At 60.7% G+C, this 25,665-nt stretch overlaps 1 protein-coding gene across 5 annotated transcripts; it reads right to left on the bottom strand.

Moving 5' to 3' along the window:
* Window positions 1-1,154: 1,154 nt before the first annotated feature.
* Window positions 1,155-25,665, bottom strand: ALS2CL (ALS2 C-terminal like). Of its 5 annotated transcripts, XR_004677731.1 has the most exons (27): window positions 25,482-25,660; window positions 24,573-24,771; window positions 24,171-24,236; window positions 23,567-23,732; window positions 22,918-23,049; window positions 22,174-22,293; window positions 20,623-20,681; window positions 20,420-20,486; window positions 19,774-19,970; window positions 19,213-19,254; window positions 18,688-18,753; window positions 18,161-18,259; window positions 17,894-18,055; window positions 17,057-17,168; window positions 15,839-15,916; window positions 14,864-14,994; window positions 13,299-13,472; window positions 13,045-13,141; window positions 12,697-12,854; window positions 12,079-12,147; window positions 10,818-10,991; window positions 9,569-9,611; window positions 8,702-8,763; window positions 8,444-8,593; window positions 8,034-8,130; window positions 7,208-7,667; window positions 1,155-2,624 (listed from the first exon to the last, which is right to left on the bottom strand). XR_004677731.1 is itself a non-coding variant. In XM_034996357.1 (26 exons), the coding sequence occupies exons 1-26, from the start codon at window positions 25,582-25,584 to the stop codon at window positions 7,587-7,589; spliced, it is 2,904 nt and encodes a 967-aa protein (XP_034852248.1). In that variant the 5' UTR covers window positions 25,585-25,660; the 3' UTR covers window positions 5,356-7,586. The 5 variants fall into 5 exon arrangements, 3 of the variants coding, with proteins under 3 accessions (XP_034852248.1, XP_034852250.1, XP_034852249.1); XM_034996357.1 differs by lacking the exon at window positions 1,155-2,624 and having other exon boundaries at window positions 5,356-7,667; XR_004677732.1 differs by lacking the exon at window positions 1,155-2,624 and having other exon boundaries at window positions 7,547-7,667; window positions 9,561-9,611; window positions 25,482-25,665.

Below are 25,665 nucleotides of genomic sequence, written 5' to 3'. Positions count from 1 at the left end.
TTAACTTTCTTAGAGTTCTATTTTTACCTTCTAACTTTTCATCTGGTATTCATTTTTGTGAAGGTTCTTGGAAGAAGTGACACCACTCTTTCAAGCGAGAGAACTGGAGGGGGTCTGATTTGTCACCTGCCCTGAGTGAGTGGGGTCCACATGACCAGAAGGGCCTGGAGGGGGTTTAGAGCCAAAAGTCTCCACTTTGAGGAGGCCCTACACGATGAGAGGGGAATATATGAGCTGAAGATGTCACGAGCAAGGAGGGGACAGAATCTTGGCTTCCTGGGACCCTTGAATCCTGGGGACTCTGTGCCATCGAGGGGCCAGTGACCAGAAGTACAAGGTCAGAGACAGTGGAGGGAAGAACTTGCTGAGAGTCACAGCCCGCCAGCCCCCAGAGGTAGAGGCAGGAGAAGGGGGGGTCTGCCCACCATCTGGAGTGACAGGGAGCAGCTGGGACTTGAGGGAGTGGGAAGGAGTGTGTGTCCCCAGGGCCGGGGAGGATGACCGCCAGTTATATTATGTGTTTTCTATTGCTGCTATAGCAAATTATCACAAATTTAGTGGCTGAAAACAACATAAATTCATTATCTTTCAGTTCTGGAGGTTAGAAATCTGACATAGCTCTCATTGGGCGGTGCTCCTTCCTGGAAGCTCTCTAGGGCAGAACCCATTTCTTCGCCTCTTGCAGCTTCTAGAGGTTTTCCGTCCTCTGATTTTCTGCTGTCTTCCACTTTTAAGAACACTTGTGATTAGATTGGGCCCACCCAGGTAATCCAGGATAATCTCCTTATTGCAAGACCTTAATCACATCTACAGAGTCCCTTTGGCCAGTAAGGTGACTAATTCACAGGCTCTGGGGATTAGGTCATGGCTATTTTGGGGCAACAATGATGCTGCCTACCACACCCAGCAACTGAAGAACTGAAAAGGCAAAACAAGAATTCTCAAAAGAATTACAGAAAGCAGGGCGCCTGGGTGGCTCAGATGGTTGAGCGTCTGCCTTCGGCTCAGGTCATGATCCCAGCATCCTGGGATCGAGCCCTGCATCGGGCTCCCTGCTCCTTGGGAGCCTGCTTCTCCCTCTGCCTCTCTCTCTCTCTCTCTGTCTCTCATGAATAAATAAATAAAATCTTTAAAAAAAAAAAAAAGAATTACAGAAAGCAGCCCCTCTCCCTAGGGCTGGAGGAAGAAAGGAAAGAGGCTAAAAATAGTGAAACTTAAGAGGCTTGGAAGATGGGCCCCATGGGGCAGGAACCCAGAACTCTGAGAAAGGGGTGCATCTCAGCGGGTGGCGGGGCTTAGAAGGGGGCTCGGGAACAGGTTCTGTGAGTGCTGGGAAGCCGCCAGCCGGACTCAGCCCCACCCCGGGGGCTGTCCCTACGCAGACACTGATCACGTCGCTCCGTTTCCTGTGCTGCTTTCTCCAATTGTCTTCCACTTATTGCCATCGACGATGGACTTCCACATACAATGGGGATATGAAGCTTCCCATCTTAATAAATTCCGGTTTTAAAAAGGAAGCATATAAGTGTTTGTAACGAAAGGTGGGTAGTAGGTAATGGAGAAAGGACGGTTCTATGTATCTGTTGCTGCATCCAAAAGATACCCCCAAACAGTGGCTTGAAACACAAGCGTTTATGTGGTTTGCCCCCAAATCTGGGGTTGCCTGGCTCGGCTAGGCGGCTGTTGTTCGGGGGTGGGGGGCATCTCCTGAGGTTCCAGTCAGACGGTGGCCAAGGCTGCAGTCACCCCAAAAGTGTTCTCGTTCACATGCTCAGGGTCTGGGCAGGGAGACCCAAGCAACTGGATCCCACATGAGCTGGCTCTGCCACGCATCCATCTCTCTCTCTCTCTCTCTCTCTGGTGTGCCCACATGGTCTCCCCACACGGCTGCTCGGGGTGGCCGACTTCTCACTCAGTGGTGAAATCCTCCCAGCACGAGTGTCCAGGAGAACACGCAGAGGGCTTGGGGGCTTTTGGAACCCAGCCTCAGCAGGTCGGTGGCCCGGCCATCCCACTGCGTTGTCAAAGGCCAAGGTTGAAGGCGAGGGGCTGTTGCCTCCATGTCTTGATGGCAAGAGGGAGAAAGAACTGGTGGGTGTTTGACAACCATCACCGGGACAGAGGACGACATCGCGGGAGGCTGAAAATCAGGAAATGTGGGGAAAGGCCCCCACTGGTTTTGCAATCCTTTCTCACTTTGGGTTTACCTGACCTCTCCTTGACTCGTTCCCAATCCTCCACATTCTGGAAAAGCCAGGCCCTTCCCCACTTCCCAGCCCTTGTCCCTGCCTTTCCCTCTCGCTGGGCAGGCCATCCGTCCATCTGGCAACTTCATTCCTCAAGGTCCAGTCCCACAGTGCCATCTGCCAAGACACAGCCCTCCCGTCCTGCCCTGACCACACAGACGGCGAGTGTCTTCTGGACTCTTTCTCCAGCAGTGAGCAGGACCCCATGCAGGACGGGACCCATGGGACGCAAACAGCTCCCCAGTCACCGAGGTCACCTTTCCTCGGAGGCATTGGCAAGGTTCACTGTGTGAGTACACGGCTCCTCTCCACTCATCTGTTGTCACCTCTGCTTATCCCTGGGGATGCCTGCAGCCTGGTACGGACCCTTGGCCAAACCTGAATGAAATGCATGAATTAGTGATTAATAGGGTCCTACGCTGGTGTCTGGGACAGTCCAGAGGCAACCTGCAACCACTGGTCTGCACCGTTTACAGAAGGTGTACCAACTGATGGTTTGTACTTGGTCTCTCTCATGTTCTTTTGGTTTCTGAAACTGAGCCTGGTGTGGCCGCATGACCAGCATCCCTTTGTATGAAGCAGTGGCTCCCTGAGACTGAGGTCACTCCTTTTTGGTGGGTCTCCCCGACCCCCGCACTACTCACAAGGACTGCAACAGCTAAGGGTGGGGGGAGAGCACTTGCCTCTGAAGGCAGACCTGGGAGTGACAGTTCAAGGACTGCATAGGAGATAGCAGGACTGCTAGCCTCTTCTCGAAGGTCCTCACCCCTTCCCCACACACAGACCCAGAGCTCCCCATGCACTGGACACAGCCGCTGCAGCTCCAGGCCGCCACCCTGTGGGATCAGCAGCCGGTCTTTCCTGCCAACAGAACAAGGGAAGGTGTCCCTGTCCAAGGGAAAAGCCAGGACAGGACTCATCTATCCCCAGCCACCAGCAGCCTTCACCCAAGGTGTCCCCAGACACTGGACCCTTCCCAACACAGGGGGGCCAGCAGGTCTTACTCCCATGGGTTTGGAGCCCTGCCATGCTCTCCCCCTGCCCTGCCTCGTGGAATGAACGTTTGTTTCAAATCACAGCAGGATGTGGAGGGGGCCAGGATGTAGCCCCCAGCCTCAGGTGAGTCATGAATAATGTACTTAGTTGTTTGAGCCCCATTCTGCAGTCAAACCAAGCCCTTCTCTCCACGTGCACCAAGCACCACACCTGGAAGGGGTTGAGACATGGGGACCTCCACAGCACCAGGGTCCCAGGGTCCCAGCTGTACCTCTTGCCTGCTTTTCCCCTCCTTCCCTGGATGGCAGAACAGTGGTCTTGCACAGCGATTGTTCTTATGGACAGCAAACAGGGCCCAGGGAGGGGAAGGACTGGGCTACCATCACGGGGAGACCGAGGCCCTGGCTGCCCGGCCCCCACCCCTGGTTCCTGCCCACAACAAGAGTAACAAAAGCCAGAGCTCACATCTGCACAACCCTGGACAAGGCCAACCAGGAAAGTCCCAACCTGGACCGGGACCCTGAACTGACCAGAACCTGACTTTTATCCTCACTCCAACGTTGACCCTCACTCCTTCTAAATTCTCGCCCTCACTCCGATCCTAACCCCTAACCCTAACCTGACACTGACCCTGCTTCTGACCTTAACCTTAATCCCTAACATTGACCTTGACCCGGACCCTGAACTTACCTCTTCCCCAGTGCCCAGCCATCCCTCTGGGAGAGCTGACAAATGAGGCCAGGTGGCTCTCCCTCGGGAACCCCGCTCAGGGAGCATTTACTCACAGCATTGCTGAAGCTTCTCCAGCAGCCCTGCACCCTCTTGCTGCGCAACCCCCCCCCCCCCGCCCTCCCTCCAGCCTTCTCCCAGGCTGCAGTGGGCAAGGGATTTGTCTGGGCCATGCCCTGGCTCCCAGCACCCTCAGGGGTGATCTGAATAGAGGCCTGGTCAGAACTGGGGGCCCTCTAGTCGCCCCCCAGCTCCCACTCTGGAGTAGCCGTAGACTTGGCTTCTCCAGCTTCCTCTTCTGCCATTGGCACCTTTCTGGGAGGAGAGCCAGCCCTCCTCACCTGTTCCATGGTCCAGACGGTACCCCATGCAGGGAAGAGGGCTGGCATTCAAGAGCATGAGGCTCGCTGACTGAGGGAGGGAGGCAGTCCCTACAGGGGACTTCACGGGGGCCCTCTGTGCCCCGCTCCCCTTCAGGAGGACACCATCCCCACCAAACACAACCATCCAACAGCTATAACCTGGCCACCCCTTGGCATTCCCTGCAGTGGGAGCTCAACCCTGCAACAGATTAGTGCATGGAGACACCTGCTGGACTAGCCACATTGCTGCCAGGTGGTCAACCTGAGCCCTGGGGACAGAGAGGGCGTCTGTCCTTTCTTCCCTTTCTCTGGGGCTTTGGCATCAACCTCCTGTCTGCGCCTGGCCTGAGCGTGGCCGGGCCTCTGTTCCACGGGGGGCCCCTGCCTATGCTGGTTACACCTCAAGGGCTTCTGTATTCACAGACGCTGCCCTGGCCAGGCTTGAACGCAGACCTGCCCTAGAGCCTGCGGCCCTTCCCCGTCTGACCTTTCCTGAGTCAACCTGTTTCCAGCTTCAGTGCCCACCATCATCGGTGCCCAGGGAGAGGCGGTGAGCACTGTACCTGGAGGATAGGGCCCCCACCTGTCATGCCCCAGAAACATGACAGAGGCAGGGAATGGGCCCCAGAGAGGAGCTGGGAGGCTCCTTCCTTGGGCCACAAGGGCCTCATGGGAGCTGGGCCTGTGATGATGGAGCAGCCTGGGACCCAGTGGGCTGGAGGAGGGCACATCTAGGGCACAGAACGAGGAGGGGTGGGGGCAGAAGTGGGGGGCACAGGGGAAGCAGGGACTGAGAGGTTGCATGAGAGGCTGCAGACAGGGCCTGGGCTGCAGTGGGAAGGGGGTGGTCGGGCTATGTGACAGGTACATCTGCTCACACAGAGGCCATTTAATCTCAGTGTCTCTTTCTCAGCCCCAAATCCAGGCCCCTGAGGACAGGGCTGGTGTGGCCCTTTGCTGCCGGTCAGAAAACCGCCTGCAGCTGTTGAACAGGATCCCCCCACCCCCACCCCCGGCCTCTCGCCTCTCTGGCCCAGGTGATCATGAGGTTCAGTTGTAATGAATTTTATCACTTTGTCACCATCACTGTTGAAAGGAGAATCCTCATCTCAGAAAACAAGATGGGGACCAGATGGGAACAGAGGGCAGACGGGACCCAAGCCAGGCCCCACCAGGCCGCTTTTGACATTGGCCAGCTCACCAAGGTGCTGGAGTCCCCAGTTGCCAGCCTGACCTCCCATATAGATGCTAGTGTATTCTCACTGCAGCCAAGGGGCTCCTGCAGCAGGTGGGAGAGGTCATTGCTGGGGTCCCTGCAGGTGACCCATCTCCATCGGCCTCCCTGAGGCACCCACGCGGCAGGTGATGGCCTGGTTCCAGGTGTCGCTTCTTTAAATGAACACTGACCTCCGTGTCAATATCCTCTCTGTCTCTGGTTTTGCTGTAAGGGTCCGCTACAGACCCAGCTGCCCTTGGGGTCTCCCGAGACCCTGTCCTTGAGGGTCCAGCTCAACTGGTGGTGGACAAGGCCCAGCGACGGCGGGTGGGGGCGTCCTGGTGAATGTGAACTACAGGGAGAGCTCACGGATCCTGAAGGAGTGGGGCTAGAGCATCGTGCCAACTCAGGGCCACCTTAAGACAAGTCCGTCTGCACTTGTCAAGAGACAAGAACTCGCTGATGACCACTGAAGAGGATTAAAGTACCGGTGGGCTGTCAGAGCCCTGGGGAAGCATGAACGCCCATGACATCTGGATATCCTCACTCTTCATCAGTCCCGCCCCCTTCCAGGGACCTTCCTGGGGGACACCACGGGGGTTTCTGGCAAAACCAGAGCCCAAGACTTCATTCACACTGCCAAGTTTGGTGGAACCAGCCCCAGAAAACTTCACCCCTGCCCCACAGCCCTACGTCATCTGAGGGTCTGTGGGCGGCCCCCGGCCACCAGCAGCCCCCCACCCTGAGGCTCCCAGTGGGGATTCAGCCTTGGGCTCAGGTGAGACTGGGCTTTCTCAGAGCCTCCCTCAGCCCCTCCCTCACAGGCCTCGAGGCCAGTGCTTCGGTTATGGAAAGCACAGCCAAGGATGGTGACCTGACTCGCTTACAACCCCGGGCATGGTGGCAGGATGGCCATGGTGCCGGGGCCCAGCTTGCCCTCTAGGGCCACAAAACTGCATAAATCCACCCTCTCCCCATGCTTCGCCCCTGGACCCTTCAAAACATGGTCACCCTGCCTACTGTCACACATCTCCCGTTAGGACAGGGGGAGCCCCTCCAGGTCACCTGGTCCAAGCCCCTCGATGGGGGGAGGAGAGACTAAGGCCAGGCAGGGATGAAGCCCCCCCAGGCCTTGCTCCTGTGTCTTTCAGTCCCACACTAGAACCACCATGGGCACAAAGTCCTCCCCTCCCAAGGGGCACCCGTGCCCCCGCTGTCCTCCTGCGCCCAGGCCTGTGGGCTGCAGGCCTGTGGTTTGCAGGCACTTGGGGCCCGCCGGAGGTGTGGCAAACGAGGCGAGTGTCCCCACTCCGCCCCGCAGCTTGCTCCGGCGCCAACATGTACCCCACAGCTACACGGGCCGGCAGAGACTTCCAAGCCCCTGCTCGATCGCATACCACCAAGGGGAAAGGCCTGGCCCGAGGCCATCCAGCAGGTCAGGTGGCCCGGGAGTCTGTTCAGCCTTGCCTCCCTGGGAGGCCAGCTCAGCCCCGGAAGGGGGAAGGAGGCAGGTCCCCAAGAGGCCGCTCGTGGACAAGAGTTCCACCACACAGAGCGGTCACTAGCCACTTGGAGCCTCTGACCGAGAGTGGAGAAACAGGGAACAGCACCGACGATGATGCGAGGATTTCAGCCCAGCTGAATAATGGCGGACTTACAGAAGGACTCCAGAATCCAGCAAGATGGGTGGAAGGTCCGTCACGGACCATCTAAGCCACTGGGATACAGACAGCAACGCTGAGGCCTGGGCGGGGTCAGGCGGCAAAAAAGCCCGTGAGCCAAGGCAGGTCAAGGAGGTGGTCCGCGACTGACCGAGTGGCAGGGGGAGGGCTCCAGGGTCACAGTGGGCTGCGCTCAGGGCGGCAGCCTCGTCTCCCTGGGAGATGCTGAACTGCTCATCTCCTCCAAGAGCCACCTCCAGGGCCCCAGACTGTCGTCTGCTCTGTGGGCAGCGAGGGCCAGGCCGGGCCAGGCTTGTTCCCCGGGGAAATCGGTGGCGGCCCCTCTCCACTCTGCAGTGGGCCCGGGGCGGCCGAGCTACCAGGGCTCCCTGGGGTCCCAGCGACCAGCAAAGCGGTGCAGCCTCATGTCTTCCTTCTGGATGTGCTCGTAACAGGACTGGCGGGAAAGAGGCGAGGCTGAGGGGCAGCTCCCCCGGCCCCATGCAAAGATACACCAATACCCAGGGGGCACCCGTCTCCCCGGCCTGGGACCACCCCGACCCATCTCCAACTCAGCCTCAGCTACAGTCTGCAAGGAAGGGGGGCCTCCCCTCTCCTGTTATGCCCAGGGATGCATGGGCATGTCCCTGGAACATGCTGGGGGCCCTTCTCCAGCCCCTTTAGCAAGGGCAGGGCCAGGGACTCTGTGGGGTCCCGCCCACAGAAGGACATACGAGCAGTGAATTTGGGGTCCAGGGCAGGGAAGGCGTCTGCCCCACTGGCCAGGGTGTTTCTGCCTCCGTCCACCACCTCTGTCCCTCACCTCCAGGGCCGTGAGCAGGAAGTCACATAGGCCTCCTGTGTGGATGGGGTCCATCATGTCGCGGATCAGGTGGATCTCGGCTCCCAGGTGCTGGATTCTGGAGAACGCCCACCCCCACAGTGAGAGGGAGAAGGGGCCCATCAGGGACAGGCACCAAGCAGCCGGGGAAGGAGCCCTGGCCTGGGTGGATGGACACCTGGGCTGTGGTCCCCGCTCTGCTCCTGGCCCCCACGGGACCCTAGGTGGGGCCTCTCTGGGCCTCAGACCCCCGCTCCATACCAAGGAAAGCTGTGTCCATAAACCCCAATGTTCAAAGACCTCCGAGCGGGTCTGGGCTGGGGGTCAGGGCAGGATGGGAGGTGGTGTCCTCCCACAGCCCACCCCCAGCCCCCGGCCCAGCTGGGGCTCACCGGGCACGTGACACCACGTAGATGAGCAGCGGTAGCAGGTCGTCCATGGGCAGCTTGTGCTCCCGGCCCAACACACGCGACACAGTGGCCTCAATTTCCCCGTATGTCCTCTCCAGCACCTCCAGCTTCTCCCGGGGGTCCACCGTGGTGCTGCAGCAGGGCGGCGGGCTCCAGATCAAGGCCCTCGGGTTCAGCCCCAACCAGGGGCCCCCACACTCCTGCCCCCCGCCCCCCACCCTGCCCAGGGCATGGACTCACATGATCTTCTGCAGACACTCAGTGGCTGACAGGAAGCACTTGTTCCTGACCAGGGAGAGTCTCTGCCGTGGGGGGGGGAGAACAGATGGATGAGGCCATGGTCCCCCCGGCCCTGTCACCGCCTCCCTCCCAGGGCCAGAGCTCTTGCCACCCACCATTCCCCATCACTGGCTCCAGGAGAGCCCAGCCCCGAGTGACCCAGGGCAAGTCACAGCTCCACCGTGAGCCTCAGTTTACTCAACTGTAAAGTGGGATAATGTCTCCGGGAGGTTGGGAAGGAAGATAACGATCCCAATGGCCACTGGGTACCACAGGGGGTGGGTTCCCACGTCAGCGGCACTCCCACCCAAGGACTTGTTGAAACACAAAGTCCAGGTCTGCTGTCTGAGTTTGACTCATTATGTCTGGGGTTGGGGGTGCCAAGAATCTGCTTTTCTAAAGGCTTCCCAGATGCTGCTGGCCCAGCACGCCCACCTCGAGAGCCACCACCTCGTGTGGAGCGGCCCCCCGCCCCCTCCCGACCCTCCCATGAGGGGGCACCAACGCCTCAGCGGCCGGTACTCTCATCCGCGGGGGAACTGAGGCTCCGAGATAAGTATCCCGCCCACGCCGCATAGCCAGGAAGCGGGGTGGAGCCTGGGTCTGCACCTGCTCATGGTGGGCCAGCAACGGCCCCCTCCCCCACACGGGAGATCAGAACAACCCGGGAAGCCGGTGTCTCCCCCCACACCTGCTGGCCAATGCTGCCCAGGCCCCTCCGTAGCAGGGAGGCGGAGCGCCGCTCAGAAGGCTGAACAGACTCTGGGGGCCCCGCTCAAGGCTCAGGCCTCCCCCTACCTGGGGCAGGTAACGGACCCACCTTCTCACCTGATTGGTTGTCAGCGTGAGGTCCTTGAGGGGCCACAGGTGCCTGAAATGAAACAAGTGTGACACAGAACCTTTACCAGGAGGAGGGGACAGGGTCTGAGGTCAGAGGGCAAATTCCCTGTACACCGTGTCCCCCAGCAGGGCTGAGCTCAGGAGATGGCCTCCGAGTCCACGATGGTCCACAGGGCAAGGGGAGGCTGGGAAGAGTCCTGGAGAAGACAGTGCCCCAAAACTTGGATAGGGGTGAGGGGCAGCACTGCAGGCCAAGGGACCCTGTGAGCAAAGTCCCGGGGGTTGGGCCAGAGAATGACAGCAGAAGAGACTCTTCTGGAGGCTTGATGAGCTGGGGCAGGCTGGTGAACGGGGAGGGACATGGGTGCCATGCGATGCAGCACAGGGCAGGGACCTGGGGAGACAATGGAGCAGGGAGGCCAGCATGGAGGAGGCAGCAGGAGGGGGTGGGGAGGAGGGGACACTTGGGAAGCTGTTGGCACCCAGGTCTCTGGGCTGGTGACTAGTCAGTTGCAGGAGACATTCACGATGGAAGGGGAAACGGGGTTTCAGAGCGGGCGGGTGGGAAGCATCATGGCTGTGTGACAAGGGAGACTGGGTGTGGGGCAGAGAGAGCACCCATGCCCTCCATCGGGCAGGTGGTGACTTGTAGCATCAGTGGATCAGAAGGGGCACTGAGGAGAAAGGATGTTTTAGCAACTGAGGGTAAAAGGGACCTGTTCCCAAAACAGTCCTCAGTTTCCCCTTGAGGACCTCCCCTCCCCCACTCTCAGTCCAGTTGCTGGAAGCAGGACACCTCGCCCCAGCCCCAGTAGTAGATGTTGAGGTAGACTGGCCAGTGTGGGCCACAGCCAACATCTAGGGGCAGGCTCAAGACCCAAGCCAAGCCAGTGAGGGACTTCAGCCAGAGCTGTTAGGAAGGGGACACCAGCTCCCTGGGGCACAGTGGGGGACGGAGCTAGTAGAGTATAAACTTTGAGTGGCTGGTACCATGTTTGGCACCATAAATGGGAGCCAGAGATACATCAAGAGAGAAAGAGAAGTTGCTTCCCTTACTACGTAGTTAAGCAGTTAGATCCAGCCATGCCTGAAGCTAGCCACACCAGCATAATCCTAGAACTCTGTGGATACGTGAGCCAATGAACACCATCCCCTTTTCTACCAAAGACTACTGAACTCCGTGTGTACCCTCTGTGCACACGGGCCCTGGCAAACACGGCAAGGAGGGAAGGCTTACTTCTGCACGTCCAGGAACTCGAGCAGCTTGGTGTCAGGGAAGAGGCTCAGGTTGGCAATGCCTTGGCTGTAGAGACTGTCCTCCATCTCATGAAGCAGCAGGTAGAGAGTGAAGAGTTCTGAGTAGAAGCTGGGCAGCATAAGGGGCAGCACCAGGCCATGCACCTGCAGGTCCCTGAGTGACAATAGTCAGGACAGGTTGGGGGGCGAGCAGGGTGGGGCCCAGGGGGGAGGGATCCTGCTTGGGCTGCCCCTCAAAAAGCCCATAGAGCTCCTTGTCCCGCAGCAAAAAGCGTCCCTGCCTCCTCCATCCTCTAGAAAACGCTTCCGAAGCCTGTTCTCAGTCATTCACTCCCTCGGTTGAAATCTGTGGCCCCCTGATCCTCTTGTTAGACGCTGAGAACCACTATGAACTCTGGGGCAGGACTGGATCCCCATGTGATTGAAAGCAAAACCAGGGCCCCGGATAGACAAGGGACTTGCAGCAAAGCACTCAGCAGCCATGTCAGGCTGGTCCAGTGCTGCCTCCTCATTTCCTGGGCTTCCTAGGACTGCAGGGGGAAAGTTCTACCTAACATCTAACCCTATCTCCCACGTCTCCTGCAATGTGGAGACAGGCCTCCCTGATCGCAATCTCTGGGCCTGAAATCTGAAGGCAAACTGTAAGGTTTGGTCTTGGGGGACAGAGGAGACAGATTTAATGATGCACTTTAACTCCCGCTCTGTGTGGCCTCAGGCTCAGCCCCTGCCAGGCCCTGAGAGAGGCTCACCTTCTGCACACCTGAGAGAGGAGGCTGGGATGGCGCCTTTACAACAAAGATGCACCTGGTGGGGCACCTGGGTGGCTCAGTCGGTTAAGCGTCTGCCTTCGGCTCAGGTCATGATCCCAGAGTCCCGGGATCGAGTCCCGTATCGGGGTCCCTGCTCAGTGGGGAATCTGCTTCTCCCTCTGCCCCTCCCCTCCACTTGTGCTCTCTCTCTGGCTCACTCTCTCTCTCTCAAATAAATAAAAAATCTTTTAAAAAAAATAAAATAAAAGATGCACCTGGTGGCAGCGCCCCTGCCCAGGTGACCCAAGGAAGAGGTCATGGGTCATTCTGATCCTCAAATGGTCAACAAACAATGCTTGGTCAGTAGCATGAGCCCCCAACACTTCCCCGGAAGTACCGCTATCCCCCAAGGGAGGCTCCTAGGAGCGAAGGTGGTCCTGAGCCTGGCTGCCCCCAGGGTGGGGACCCTGCAGACCCCATGGGAGCGGTCACCTTGTCTCTGTATCTTCGTCCTCCTCTGGAGCTTGGCCCTTGCGCTGTAAGGCCACCTGCAGCAGACCCCTGCAAACCGATAAGACAGATTGTGTAGCTGCCACCTCCCCCAGAACCCGAGTCACCAAAGACCAGGGCGGCGGGCTCCACCCTCCAGAGCCATGGAGCATGAGGAGCCCAGCCTCCCAGACCTCTGTAGTTAGGAAGCTGGGAGCACAGGACCTCAGCCCGAGAGTGCTAGAACTGCAGCATCTGGGGCCCCCATTTGTAATGTTAGATGGGGTCTCGGCTCGGCCGGGACTGGAGATGGGGTCTGAGTCCAGAGTCAGGCTCAGCCTGCGGAGGCTGAGAGGTCCCCTGGGGTCAGGGGTCAGCCCAGGGCCTGGTCGAGGCCTGGACTCTGGCTACAGGCATTCCTTGCTATAACCTCCTACCTTCTAACCCCTTTGCTCACCAGCGGGACACTGACCGACCCACTCTCTGGTTCTTTCTCAGTCCGGAGGCACCATTCCCGCCCAGGGCGCTAGGCAGAGCACCTGACATCGGGCAAGGACAGAGCCCTACCTGCCTGCCGTCACAGACAGGGCTGCGGCTGTCCCCATGTGCCACCCCGCTCACCTGTAGGCAGCCCAGAGTTCCCGGGCGTGCTGCTTCACCTCCTCCTGGGCCAGTGCCTGCAGGTGCTTGTTGGCCCCGATGCCCGCATACGTGGCCTGGAAGGTCAGCATCAGCATCCGGAGTAGCTTTCCCAAGGGGTGCAGCGAGTTGCTCAGAGCCTGGCAGGTGCAAAGGCAACAGAGAGGAGTTCGGGGCCAGGAGCTGGAGCATAGCACGCCCCAGCGAGGCTCCCAAGGCTGCTCCCATTTCATAGATGGGAGCACTGAGGCCCTCTGAGGAGAAGCGGTCAGCACCGGGGGCAGTGAGAAGGCCCCCCTCCGCGCACACCGCCTACCCTAGGGCCCTCACCTTCCTGAGGCACTCCCGCAGGGCCCTGGGCTCCCGATGCAGCAGGAGCTCATCTAGGATGCCTTCCATTCTGTCCGCACAGGGCTCGGGCTGGGTCCTGGGGGACCAGGCACACGCGTCTCTCACCCACACCTGGGCCCCGGCCCGCCCCCTCCAGGAAGCCCTCCTCCCCAGCTCACTCGGAGCCCCGCGAACCCCCGCCCTGGCCCTCTGGATGCCCCCACGGGTATGCGTGTGCGCGTGTCTGCGCCTACCTCTCGCAGCACAGGTACTCCTGGGACTTGCGCAGCTCCCTCGAGTTCTGCACGTGGAAGCCCAGCAGGGCCTCCTGCTCGTCCCCAGGGCAGCCAGCACTAACGAAGTCCCGGAAGGGGCCATAGACACCCTGCCAGTGGCTCTCCACGGGGAAGGCGCCCACACCTAGCTGCCTGCGATAGAGGCGGGGGCGGGGGGCGCGTAGTGGTGGGAGGTAGGGATGGGGCTGTGGTGAGGACCCCAGTCCAGGCCCTTGGAGAGATGGGGACGTCCCACCTGGCCCCGAGTCAGGGCCCAGGAAGGGTGGGTGGACTGGGGGGCGCTGACCTCCAAGGCTCCAGAAGAAAGCAGAGGCAGAGAGAGGGACAGAGAGAATCTACTCCACAGTGGAGAAGAAAGGGACACACAGAGCCCTGGAAAGGAGACAGAAAGATCTAGAGAGCTGGAGGCCAGGTCCAGACAGCAGGTTCTTGGCCTAAGAGAGAACAGGGCCCAGAATCCAGGATCCTCCCACCACACCTGGCTCCCTTCTGAGCTTGACCTGTCTTGGCCAGCAGGCCTGGGGGTCTGGCCACGTGTGTGCCTAAGGGAGCCCCGCCCTCCCACGCCAGGTTCACAGATTTTCCTACACCTGCACCCCACCCAGGCTTGGCCACACCTCTGGGGTTTGCTGTCTACTCCCAGCTCCTGCTGTCAGGGAGAAGCATGCAAGGATGAAGGCTCTAGTAATCAACTCTACTCCCTCCCCCCAATTGAAATGCCGCCTGGGACCATTAGAACTACCACCCGCACCTCAACAGACATGGTAAAAGTCACCACTTGAACTATAGTTTTCCAAGGAAGAACGCTGTCCCCATGGGGAAGAAGTCAATCCCCTTCTCAAAGACCCCATGATAGCAACAATGAGTCCACTTTGCAAGTTTCCTTCTTCACCCTGGCTGCCAGGAAACTCAGAGCTAGGTTCATGCTCAGTCATAACCATTATAGGACTTATTTGTCCCTTCCTTTCCTTTAAGTTCAACTCATACTTTTTTTTTTTTTAAGATTTTATTTGACAGAGAGAGACACAGCGAGAGAGGGAACACAAGCAGGGGGAATGGGAGAGGGAGAAGCAGGCTCCCCACTGAGCAGGGAGCCCAATGCGGGGCTTGATCCCAGGACCCTGAGATCATGACCTGAGCCGAAGGCAGATGCTTAACGACTGAGCCACCCGGGCGCCCCTCAACTCATACTTTTATTCTCCCTTTTATTCTTGTTTATTTGTGTTGTTTTTACAAACTGTCGTGTACCCTTCCCAGAAATAAAGCAGGGCCTAATCAAAGCCTCTGCATAATATGTTTCTCTGGTTTTGTAGTGTGTGAAGTTATGCCACAGCCATTGATCCTAAGAGTCCCTGACTTGAGGGCTGTGTGACCTGAGCTCTCTGAACTCTCCAAAGAGCTAAGAGGAAATACAGAAAAGCTTCCCTGATGAGGCCTGCATCCCTGGGGTGGAAACACACACACACACACACACACACACTCACTCCGGAATGCACAGGCCAGGCGGCCAGCCAGGCTCTCACCTCTTACGGGTGCTGCTTGGATCTGGTGGGAAGGCAGCTGTGTCCAGCACACCCTGGGTATGCAGTCCTTTCCCTGCCCCGCTGCTAAAAGAGCCCTCCAGGGTGAAGCCATTGGGGAAGGTGACCTTGCCCTGCAAACCAGGGAAGGGAAGCATGGACGCCTGTCTGTCTGTCTGTCTGTCCAGCTGCCCTTCCCCCCAATCAGGACAGGCCTCGTGCCTGTCCATCCTGGGTCACGGAGGCTAGGGACTGATAGGTCGCCTTCCCACCATCCATTCGAGGGGCTCATAATCCTCCACACCTGCAGGAGCCCCCGACCAAGAGCTGTGCCAACGGCCCAGGGGCTCAGCTCAGAGGTGGGAGACTGGGAGGGGAAGGGGAAGGGACCCTCAGGTCAGAGCAGGAGAACCACTGCTGTGGGAATTGGTGGTGGGGGGGTTAAGTCCAGAAGTAGGAAGAGGCCTAGGAAAGGCATGAAGTATGCTGGCCCTGGGAGAGGCAGCTCCCGCTGCATGGCCTGTCCCATTCCAAGCACTCCTGGCCTCCCCCCCTTTAGATGCCACAGTGCCCCCCAGTCATTAGGTGAATGAAACAGCCCCCACATTTCCAAAAGCCCAAGCAGGACCCAATTGCCTTCTGCTGCGTCAGCTGGGCAGGACCATGCTGAAGGACAGTCACTCCAGGGGCCCCTACCCAAGGCACCTAGGGCCCTGTCGGGAGTCACAGCCCGGCCACCAGCACCCTGTGCACCCACGGCAAGTCCACCTGCCCCTCTTGCCTCCCACCAGGATCGAATCCCCACTCCACAGCAGGAGGGATCATGGCGCCCACCCTCTGGATGCCATGGAGATGGGAGAGGCCCTCCCCTACCTTTCCCACCCACTGCCCACACCCTCAGTCCTGGGTCCAAGTGGGGAGATTATAGGCTCCACCCAAGGCCTCGGCGGGAGTGCAGTGGGTCTCGGTGGTCCTCACCTTCCCCACAAGGGTCAGGTCCCTGGTGAAGGTGCCCTCATACAAGGAGTCATCTTCAGAGAGGAGGATCCCGGGGCCCTAGGGAAGGAAGCCTGAGTAGAAGCAGGGGAAGGGCCAGGAGACTGGAGGTGGGGAGGGGACGGCAGGAAGGCAGGAGGTATGCATCAACCCAGGGGCAGAACAGTCCTGAGCCCTGTCACACCTCCCAGCACTGTGCCAAGGTGGGATGCCAGCCCTTGGCCTGCTGAGCACTGAGCACCAGCCCCATGGACCTCATCCCTGGGTTACCCCGAAGGACTCCCTGGGACCTTGCTCCTTCTCCCCAGCAGCCTCTCTCAGGAAGCCTCCTGGGGGCCCTTCCTTCCCCACCTATGGTTCAAGTGCTGAGCTTCTCCTCAGCCATCCCCACTTCCCTGTCACTGATCCTTGGCGACAGAACTGACCACGCTCCCTTGTTGCATTGGTTGCCAGGAAGCTCAGGGCCCAATGGGATATAATTTGTGTCCTACTTGAATTTATTCTGTGTCTGTTCTTATCTTTTCTTCCTCCTTCAGTCCTTTCCAGAACAAAGTGGAGCATAAGCCAATGTACAAGCCGTAATAACAGTAACAGTCCCCAGGCCAGAGTCCTACTATGTGCCAAAGCATCTGGCCGGGTGTGGGTGAGGTAGGAGGCAGGTGCTGGTGCGCCTGGGCTCAGGGGACCTGGGGGTGAGTCTCAGCCCTGCCACTCAATAGAATGTGACACCAGGCAGGTTCTCTGACCGGAGCCTCACGTATGTCATTCATACGCTGGGGACAGTGACATGATCCGCAGGGTTACTGGGAGGATGCCAAGATCATGCCGGGAGGCTGAGCCCGGAGCCAGGCCTCCAGTCAGGGGTCTATAAATGTCCACTGCAGAGGCTGCAGGCATCATTGTTACCATGCACTTCATTCTTGCTAATTTCCCTGAATGTTTACAGTAAGTAGTGAACTTGAGTTGCTGATGGGGAAACTGAGGCTGGGAGGGCCAAGGCCAGGGTCGGTGGCTGGCAGATCTGCATTCCTGCTGAGGTTCTGGCTCCTTCTAGCACCTAGGAACCCAGCTTCCTGCCCCATCCACCCCTGCCCAGCCTCTGCTCAGCGTCGGGGCCCTGAGAGCAGCGGGGGGGCTCCAGAATTCAGCCCCAGGGCAGGGAGAGGGTAGCTCAGGGCACACACAGATCACCCCACTCACCACCATCTTGTCCGCCTGGAAGGTCCCCTGGTAGCAGACACCAGCCTGGGTGACCATGACCCCTGGGCCATGGCGCTGGTCGGCCTGCCACATGCCAATATAGCGCTCGCCCCTGGAGAGCAGCCAGAGTGGGATCAGAATCACTCCCGGGCACTTCTGTGTGCTTTGCTGGCACGGTTGGGGTGGGTGGAGAGCAGGTAAGGGGCAATGATATCACCTGAACCCACTCAACTCACACACGGGGAGAGAGAAGTGAGGACCTCCAAGAGGAAGAGAGGGTGGAGGAGGGAGGGAGCCTGCCTGGGGTAGCGTATCCTGGCAGGCTTCCTGGGGGAGGTGGCAGGAAGGGCAGATGGAGTGCTAAACCATGGAGGTAGGAGCCTACAACCGATATGACTATGACAGGTATGAGGGGGCATCCAGTGGTCTAGAAGGCTGGAGGGGTGCAGGGGCAGCACAGCAGGGGGTGAAGTCTCCAATGCCAGGCCGAGAGCCCTGGGCTTTATCTCACAGCCCAGAGAGCTGGGAAGGGCTGTGGGCCTTACGTGGGGCTAGATGGGGGGGGGGGGGGGGGTCAGAAACTCCTCCCAGACAGCGCAAGGAGGGGCCAGAGGGGTGTGGGGAGGCTCCTCGGTCAGGGGGCTCAGGGCCCCCTCATTCTAAAACCTCAGCCTCAACCAAGGTTGTGGACAGGAAGTGAGGGGCTTCAGGGGGACTCTGGGGGGACAGATGGACTGGACCCGCTGACGACGGGCCCCGTGCCCTGAGGCACCCTGCTCTGAGGGACTCTGAGCCCTGAGCCTGCCCTCACCCTGCAGGCGGCGGCAGAGCGCTCACCTGGCACTGTCCTCCTCGACGCCGTACCCGCTCCGCTGGCCCCTCTCCCAGTGGCCCGTGTACTTGCAGGGCTGCGGGGCCCGCGGGGCGCTCGCGAGGACCCCAAATCCGTGCCGCAGGCCCGCCTGGAAGTAGCCCTTGTACACCTCATCGGTGCCGTACCTGCAGAGGGCCACCGACAGCTGGCCCGGCCCCCCCCCGAGGTGAAGCCCGGGGGACGTGGCCACCCCACGCGCCCGCCCTGCCACCAGGCCACCGGGCACTTACTCACAGATGCCGTAGCCACACATTCTGCCTTCCCGCCAGTGGCACTTGTAACAGTCAAACCTGTCCTCGGGGCCCTGAGGCACCAGGCGGATGCCGAAGCTGCCGGTGTGCGTGCGGGGAGGGCAGTCAGCACCTGGGCCGTCGCCTTGACCCAAGACATCCCACGACACCCCTCCATGCCACCCCGGAGTGTCCCTGCCTCCGAGGGGCCCTCTCAGACAATGGGGACAATCTCGCAGGGGCTCAGGCGTCCTTTCTTCCCAAGGGCCACTCTCAGAACGCCAGCCCCCGCCCCCCCCCGCCCTTCATGCACCCTGGGAGCACCTTGGGGCCCTGACCACTCCCTCCACAGCCCGCCCCCTCCTCTGGGCTTTCCCTTTTGTGCACTAAGGGGAGCTGGACCAAATGACCTCAAGTTCCTGCTTGAGCTTTGGGAATCGAGGATGGGGCCAGGCTGGTGACAGCAGCGGGGGCGAAAGCCACTCGCCTGCCCACCACCCACTCCCACAGCAGCCCCAGCCTTTTACCCATGCTCCAGGCCCTGGCAAAAGTTCCCCACGTGATTCCGGCCATCGGGCCACTTCAGGGTGCCTCTGGAAGACAGTCGAGGTCCACGGTCCACATATCAGGCCCGCCAGACCCACCCTTCCACACACACAGGCCCCCCGGCTGACCTCCACAGCGGACTCTCTCGGAGGCCTACGTTCCCCTTGGACTGGATTCTCTGCCCCCAGCCAGCCCTCTTCTCTGACCCACAGGGGCTCTCAGCTCTTCTTGACTCCTGGCACAATTGCCCCAGCAGCTTCCAGCACACTCCCCACACCCCACGGGGAGAGCTCTGGAAACATCCAGGTTCCCTTTTTCCCTTGACCCACCGAAAGCTCCGAGCTAAACTTCAAGCTTAAGTCAAATGCTAGTCAGTGGTTTCTAGCATCCTCCTCCCCTCTTCTGATGCAGCATCGTTTTTTCTGGGGTTTTTTTTGTTCATTTTTTCCTCAAGCCCTTTCTGAACTAGGCAAGGTCTCAGAAACTAACGTGCTTGTGAGCATTACCTCGGCAAGGCCCTTCTGCTTTCTGGGCCTCGGCTTTCCCAGCTGTATAGCATGGGGGGGGGGAGTCACATGTTCTTCCAAAGCCCTCCTGCTTGCGGGGTCACGCAGACCTAGAACCTGCCCTGAGGCCTTGGGCAAGTCATGCCAGTCTCTGGCCTCAGTTTCTGCACCTATAGAATGGGCGAGAACACTCCCCCCAGAGTGTTCTTGTAAAGACTGGTGGAGATAGGAGGTCTGCGAACCATTTCCACTACCAGCTAGTGCTACGTGGACGTGAGAATTATCCTTCCGTCCTCCCAAGAACAGCAACTGCAGACCTGAAGTCTCTCCCACGTGCTCTGGGCTCATCACCATCATCAAGACTCTACACGGCACAGACCTACAATGGGCCCGGTCCTGTCCAACGGGGCTTAAGACAGACTGGGAGACAGTTGTGGGTAGACCGACCAATGCGGGAAGGAACAGCCTTTGGTTGGTGCCCGGAGGTGATTAGGTCCTGTCTGCCCCTCAGACCCCCAGGAAGAGCCCTGCCTTGTTGGGCCCGGAGCCCCAGTCACTCACCTGCCATGGGGCCTGCCCCGACACCACTCGCCCTCATAGGTGGCCTGGCAGAGCCGGCCCTCGGCGCGGAAGGTATATGCCATGCAGCGGCAGGTAGGGGGCTCAGAAGGCTCCAGGTCCGCCTCCAGCACAGGGAAGTCCTTCTTCCCACGCAGGGCCTGGCACACAGCCTGAGTCACTTTCCACTGCCAGACCACCTGGTGGGGACAGGGGAGACAGAGGAGAGGTCACTGCTGTGCCAGTGGTCCCTCTGGGAAGCCTTGTGGGGTAGCTCCAGACAGTACCCCTCCACCACCCCAACCCTGTTCTGGCACTTGGCGGAACCTCCAACTGCCCCGCACTGCTCCCTCGGGCCCTGCATCCAGACCTGAGATCCCCGTGTGCAGTTTCAGGCCTGCCCAGAGGGGCCAGAGAGAACCACCGGGACCCACACAGGCCTCGATCCTGGCTTCATAGGGAAAAATGCCCTGTGCTCTGTGGCATTCTGATGCCTCACCCCAGGCTGACCACTGCGCCTCGCTCTGACCATGAGCCCAGAGACCTGACCACTCCCATGGAGCCTCCAGGGTGGTATACCTGTGCCCTCCCCTGCCCCTCCTCACTCCTCTCACCCCACCGCCCCGATTCCCAGCTCACCCACACTCACCCGGTCCTGGGGAGCCTTGGAGCAAAAGGAGAGCTCTTCCTCAGGTGTGAGGAGGTGAAACGTGCACCTAGACAGATGGAGGTGACGAGTAGGCCCCAGCTCTGTCCAGGAGGGTGTTCGGGAGGCCCCAGCCCTGGGGTGTGGGCAGTTTCATGAGGGTGGAGGGAGAGAAGGCCCGAGTATCTTTGGAGGGGGCTGCTCACCCGTCCTGCCCAGGATCCACCCACACCAGCTTCAGATCAAAGGTGTGGACACTGTGACCCTGGAAGAAGATGGGGCACCGGCGTCACCTAGGGCCCAGCCCAGACACTCCCCTACTGCTCTGGCCCAGGCACCAACCTGCTGCCAACACCACTGGGTGTCCCCTGGCCGCTCAGTCCAACATGCCCAGCACTGAGCCTGCTCCCCATCTCCAGGGCAGCCCCTCTGTCTCCCTTCCCATCTGAGGGCTGGCCGGGAACCCAGGAGCAGCCTCCCCCGCCGCCCACATCCTGCTCCATCATGGCTGCAGCTAGACACCATCGGCCCCTGCTGGAAACCTGTCTTAGGCTCCTACCGCCTGGGGGATGGAGACCTCGCTGCTGAGCCGGACCCCTGAGGCCACACAGACCACTCCCAGCTCACAGGTCCCCACTCCTGGTGCCTGCCACACCAAGGCACCATGGCCCTGCCACACTCACACCTTCTCAAGCCTGCCCCCAACCCCCCTCAATCTGACCCTTTGCTCACGCTGCTCCTTCTACCTGAAAGGCCGTCCCTGCTCTGAGAGCTGATGAACACCCCTTCCTCTAAAATATTTCGTGTAGAGACCTCCTGCCCAGCCTAGGCAGGCCGGTCACTGCCTCCAGGAGGAGGAGGGGGCGCCAGGCCCAGGCCCAAAGGGCAGGAGGAGGATGGCAGACACAGGCAGGGACAAGGGTGGGCCTGGCACAGGACATGTAAAGGCCCAGAGGCAGGAAAGGGTGCAGTGCATTTAAGCGACAGCATCTCATCAGTGTACCTGGAGTGCAGAACGTGAAGTTGGGAGTGGAGGACAACTCAAACTGAATCAGAACCCCAAAACCAGGTTTCAGGAGACACAGGTTTGGGCAAGTAGCCTCCCTGCCAGGCCTCAGCCTCCCTGTCTGCAGGGGAGTCCCAGACTGACATTCTGAGGGGACAGAGAGGACAGTGCTGCAGCTATCACAGGGACAGTCTGAGTCTGGGGGGAACTAGGCACAGTCAAGGTTACAGGCCAGGGAACAATCCCAAACCCCCGGCCTGGCTCCCCGCTGACTTTGCTGATGTCCCGAGCCCAGGTACTGCTTCTAAGTGGTGCTCTTCCCTAGAAGCCTCATGTGTGCCCTGCCCATCCAGCCCTCCTCAGCCACCCAGAGCTACCCAGGACCTCCCATCCGGGGCTCCTCTCCTATGTGAGGAAGACAACTAAGAGTCGTCCGGCATCCGCGGAAGGAGAAACTCACTCCCAAGCATCCCATTTTCCAGATGAGGAAACCGAGGTATGTTTAGCAGGGATGCCGGCTGGCCAGGGCTGGGGCTGGGACACACCTGGAGCAGCCTTGCCCAACAGCGCGCCCCTCCTGCAGGGATGAGTCCACTGCTGCCCCCACCCCAGCGCTGCCTGCCTCTCAGGCCCCATCCCCTCCCCACGAGCCCCGAGTTCTCGCTCCCAGCTGTCTCCCTCCCACTGCCTTCTCAGCCAGACCCCAGGCCCCCACTGCGGCCCCAGGACCTCTGGTCAGCCCCACCCCAACCTGCAGCAAGACGAGGGCATCGTCAAAGAGCAGCACGCGCTCCGCCCGCAGCGGGGCGACCGTCACGGGCACGTCCTGGCTGTCCTGCAGGAGTCGGCGTGCAGGGGTGCAGAGCACATCCTGCGGAGCAGAGCAGGGAGGCACAGGCTCAGGCACCCCCATCCTGGTGGCTGTACCCGCTCCTCTGCCGGGAGCACCAGCCCCCCACCCCCCGCATCTGAGCATCTCCTGGAGGCCCCCAGCTCAGCGATGGACACCAGGGTCCAAGGTCTGGAGGGGCAGCTCAACTTGTCTTAAAGCTTTGCTTTGACGCCCACCTCCCCACCGCCCCCTCCCCCCCCTTCCCCTGCCGAGCCCCCGACAACACTCACTGGGGCTCTGCAGTCCCCGCCTCCCGCTGGCGAGTCTTGTCCCCTCGCCTGTTCACCTGATTCTCTACACTATGCCCCAGTCCTGTCACGCCCTCCCAGGGCACAGGGGGCTTCCCTCCCCAGCGGGGGCAGTGATGTGAGGATGGGATTGTTTGGTGGCATCCCAGGACAGAGGGTCAGTTCTGACTGCTCTTCCCCAGAGCCAGCTCACCACCTGGCCGGGAAGGTGCTCCACGAGCGTCTGAGCAGGGCTGGATAGACGGCCCTCCCAGCCACCTGCTTCGGCCACCGCTCCCACTCCCAGATGGGGAAGCGGACGCACGGAGAGTCCGGCAGGCCCCTTCCCTCCCCTCCCGTCAGGCCTCAAACTCACTCGCAGCCGGCTGCTCAGGGAGTGCCAGAGAGCCTGCGTGGCCAGGGCCTGGTCCAGTGCCTGCCTCAGGAAGGACTGCAGGTTCCCAAAGAGGGTGGCTGCGTGCACCACCAGCTCCCGAGTGCGGTGAAGCTGTGGGGACACAGGGCAGCTCATGAGTGGGGGGCGAGGGGGGAGAGCTTGTCAGAACCTCCCCCCGACCCTGTGATGCTTGTCCCAGCCCTGGCCGGGCCCCAGCTGCTCCGAAGGTCTGGATCGAAGCTGAAGTTTGTCCCTTTCTCCCTGCCAGCCCTTCCTTCAGGCAGAGGCCAGCGGGAGGGTGCTTCCAGAGGGCCGCTGGGCCTGGGCCACCTGTCCTCACACCCAGTAACACGACTCTCCATCTGCTCCTGGGTCTCTGCCGGCCCCACCAGGGCGCAGCCATGTACCTCAGACAGGCCAGGGCAAGGACAGGCCCCGTCAAACCCTCCCCCACCCCCCCACCCTGCAGAACACAGCCCTGTCCCCAAAGCGCGGCCAGGTCCTTCTCAAACCAGGGTCCCTGAGTAAGCAGAGTCCCCGGAGCCGGGGCCCTATTTCCCTCCTCCTTCAGCTTCAAGCAACAGGCCCAGTGAGCAGCCCCCGGCCCCCCAACGTCCCTGCTACTTACCTCTGCAGCCGTGTCCCCGAGGCTCAGCAGGAGGAGCACATACTGCTGCACGTGATGGGCCAGTGGCTCGCGGAGGGCCTGGGCCAGCGCTGTGCCCACCGAGGCCTCGGAGCTCACGCCCGGCAGCAGCTGCCACAGGGCCTTCCGCTGGCCCCGCCAGAACTCCCTGGGTGGAGGGAGGGCCACACACCGCCTTCACTCCCCTCCTCCATTCCCGAACCCACCGCCATCCACCCCGCCCTCCGCGCCCCAGCTAAGCCCCCAGATCCCAGGAGCAGTCCCAGACCCCAAACTGCTCTCCTAGCAGAGAAATACAGCCACCCTATTGGAGAGTCAATGGCAATAACCACCCCCCCTGAACAGGACGGTCCCCCTTCTCCTTCCCAGGGTCAAGCTTGGCCAGTGGATATCTGGATTGTGCTCACGGCCCCCACAGCCTTCCCTCCCTCTCTTCCAGTGCAGAGCAGTGTGGAATTGTTAGACCCAGGAGCGCTCAGGATGAGTCATGGGCTGTGACACTCTGCTCTGGGGCTGGGACTCCCGCGACCTTCCCTCCCGGGCACCCTCGCCTGCGCAGAGGGCCCCTGCAACATCCTGAGCTCACCTCCTCTTCTTTGCTGCCTTCTGAAAGGCCTGCACCACCACGCAGCTAGTGTAGGACTCGATGTACCTGCGGGCAGCAAAGAAGACAGCCTGCAGGCCCCGCCCACAGCTTTACACCCAGACCCCTGCGCTGCCGGGGTCCCCGGATCCCGATCCCGCTCACTGAGTGGCTGCAGCCCCGCCCCAACCAGACAATTCCAACTCAGTCTTTCTTCCCTGGGAGGCCCCAACGCTCAGGTCTGGGGTGTCTGAGCCAGTGCCGGGCTGAGGCCCAAGCCCCTGAGGCTGACCCCAGCTGAGCCCCACCGCAGCCTAAACTCAAACCTTGGCCTAAGCCTGACCCAGGTGAGCCCTGGTGCCCGGCGGCGCCCAGGCCCAGCCCCAGCCTTCCTCGCTGTCTTACTCCACGTGGACCTGCACGATGCGCTCTGCATGTTGCAGCAACAGCAGGGACTCCAGACCCACGGTGTCCTGGTGGCACAGCCTCTCCCGCAGGGAGTGCAGGCTCTCCTCCGTCACCTCCCAGAGCCGCTGGGAGCTCCGATGCAGCCGCTGCAAGAGCCGGAGGCACTCTCTGCCCTGGGGGTCCGAGGGCTCTGGGGCTGGGGCGGGGGGCACAACCGCAAAGTGAGGGGGGCGCGGCACCCCACAGCCCGGGAGCTGCAGCCGGGGTCCTGCCTCCTCAGGGTCCCTGGGACAGGCCAGGAAGCCAACGTGGCCCCTTGAGCTCAGCAGGGACGGGCAGGCTGGAGCGTAGGGCAGCACCCTTGAGGAGTGAGTGGGGCACATATCCACCCCCCCACGAAACAGGGTCAGCACTCATGACCCAGGGGCACCAAGTACACTAGCTGCCCCGAGTCTCTGAGCTTCCTCAGGTCTGGGATATGGGGTCCGTAGGATCCCGTGGTCCCCTGGCACCCACAGATGCTCGCACAGAGCCCCCAAGTGGAAGGCACCTGACCAAGGTCACTTCACAAGTGGGAGACCCAAACTGGGTCATGCCCTGGGTGAGAGCAGGATGCGAATCCAGGCAGAGCAGGCCCGTGCCCTGGAAGAGGTGGGATTCTGACTCTGTGCACAGCTGGGTCTAGGCTAGGGGTTCACGGCCCGACCCCTGGGGCGCCTCGGAGAAGGGAGCAGCCAGCGGCTGGAGCCAGAGCCCCAGGCCCGTTGGAAGATGCCGACACCAAGTGTCCCCACTCCCGTTTGAGGTGCAGAAAGCTGTGCCTCAGGAGGTCTAACAAGGTAGGACTCGGATCCCCAGGATGCTTCCTGTGTCCCCCACCCTTGCCACTGCCAAGCCGAGACTCACTGGTTTCGAGCAGGGGCAGGAGGACAAGGCTGTTGACGCGGGCGAGGGTAGCTGAGAAGACCTCCTCCAGCCGCAGCAGGGCCTCCTCCTCCAGGCTGCACATGGCTAGAGCGCTGCCCTCAGGACCTGTGAACGGGGCACAGGCTGGAGTGAGGGCACCAGTGAGAGCTGGGTCAGGGCCACG

Source organism: Mirounga leonina, unplaced genomic scaffold (genome assembly GCF_011800145.1).
Source record: "Mirounga leonina isolate KUSES-001 unplaced genomic scaffold, KU_Mleo_1.0 Mir_94, whole genome shotgun sequence".
NCBI lineage: Eukaryota > Metazoa > Chordata > Mammalia > Carnivora > Phocidae > Mirounga > Mirounga leonina.
The sequence above is the reverse complement of the archived record's forward strand: the minus strand, read 5'-3'. Positions and strand labels throughout refer to the sequence as shown.

Coding starts and splice junctions, on each gene's coding strand:
- ALS2CL (XM_034996357.1), bottom strand. CDS start 25,584: ATGTGCAGCCTGGAGGAGGAGGCCCTGCTGCGGCTGGAGGAGGTCTTC. Junction 19,971..20,419: donor CCAAGGCTCCCCAGGACCGG/GTGAGTGTGGGT, acceptor TGTCCCCACCAG/GTGGTCTGGCAGTGGAAAGT. Junction 8,131..8,443: donor TACGTGGTGTCACGTGCCCG/GTGAGCCCCAGC, acceptor GGCGTTCTCCAG/AATCCAGCACCTGGGAGCCG.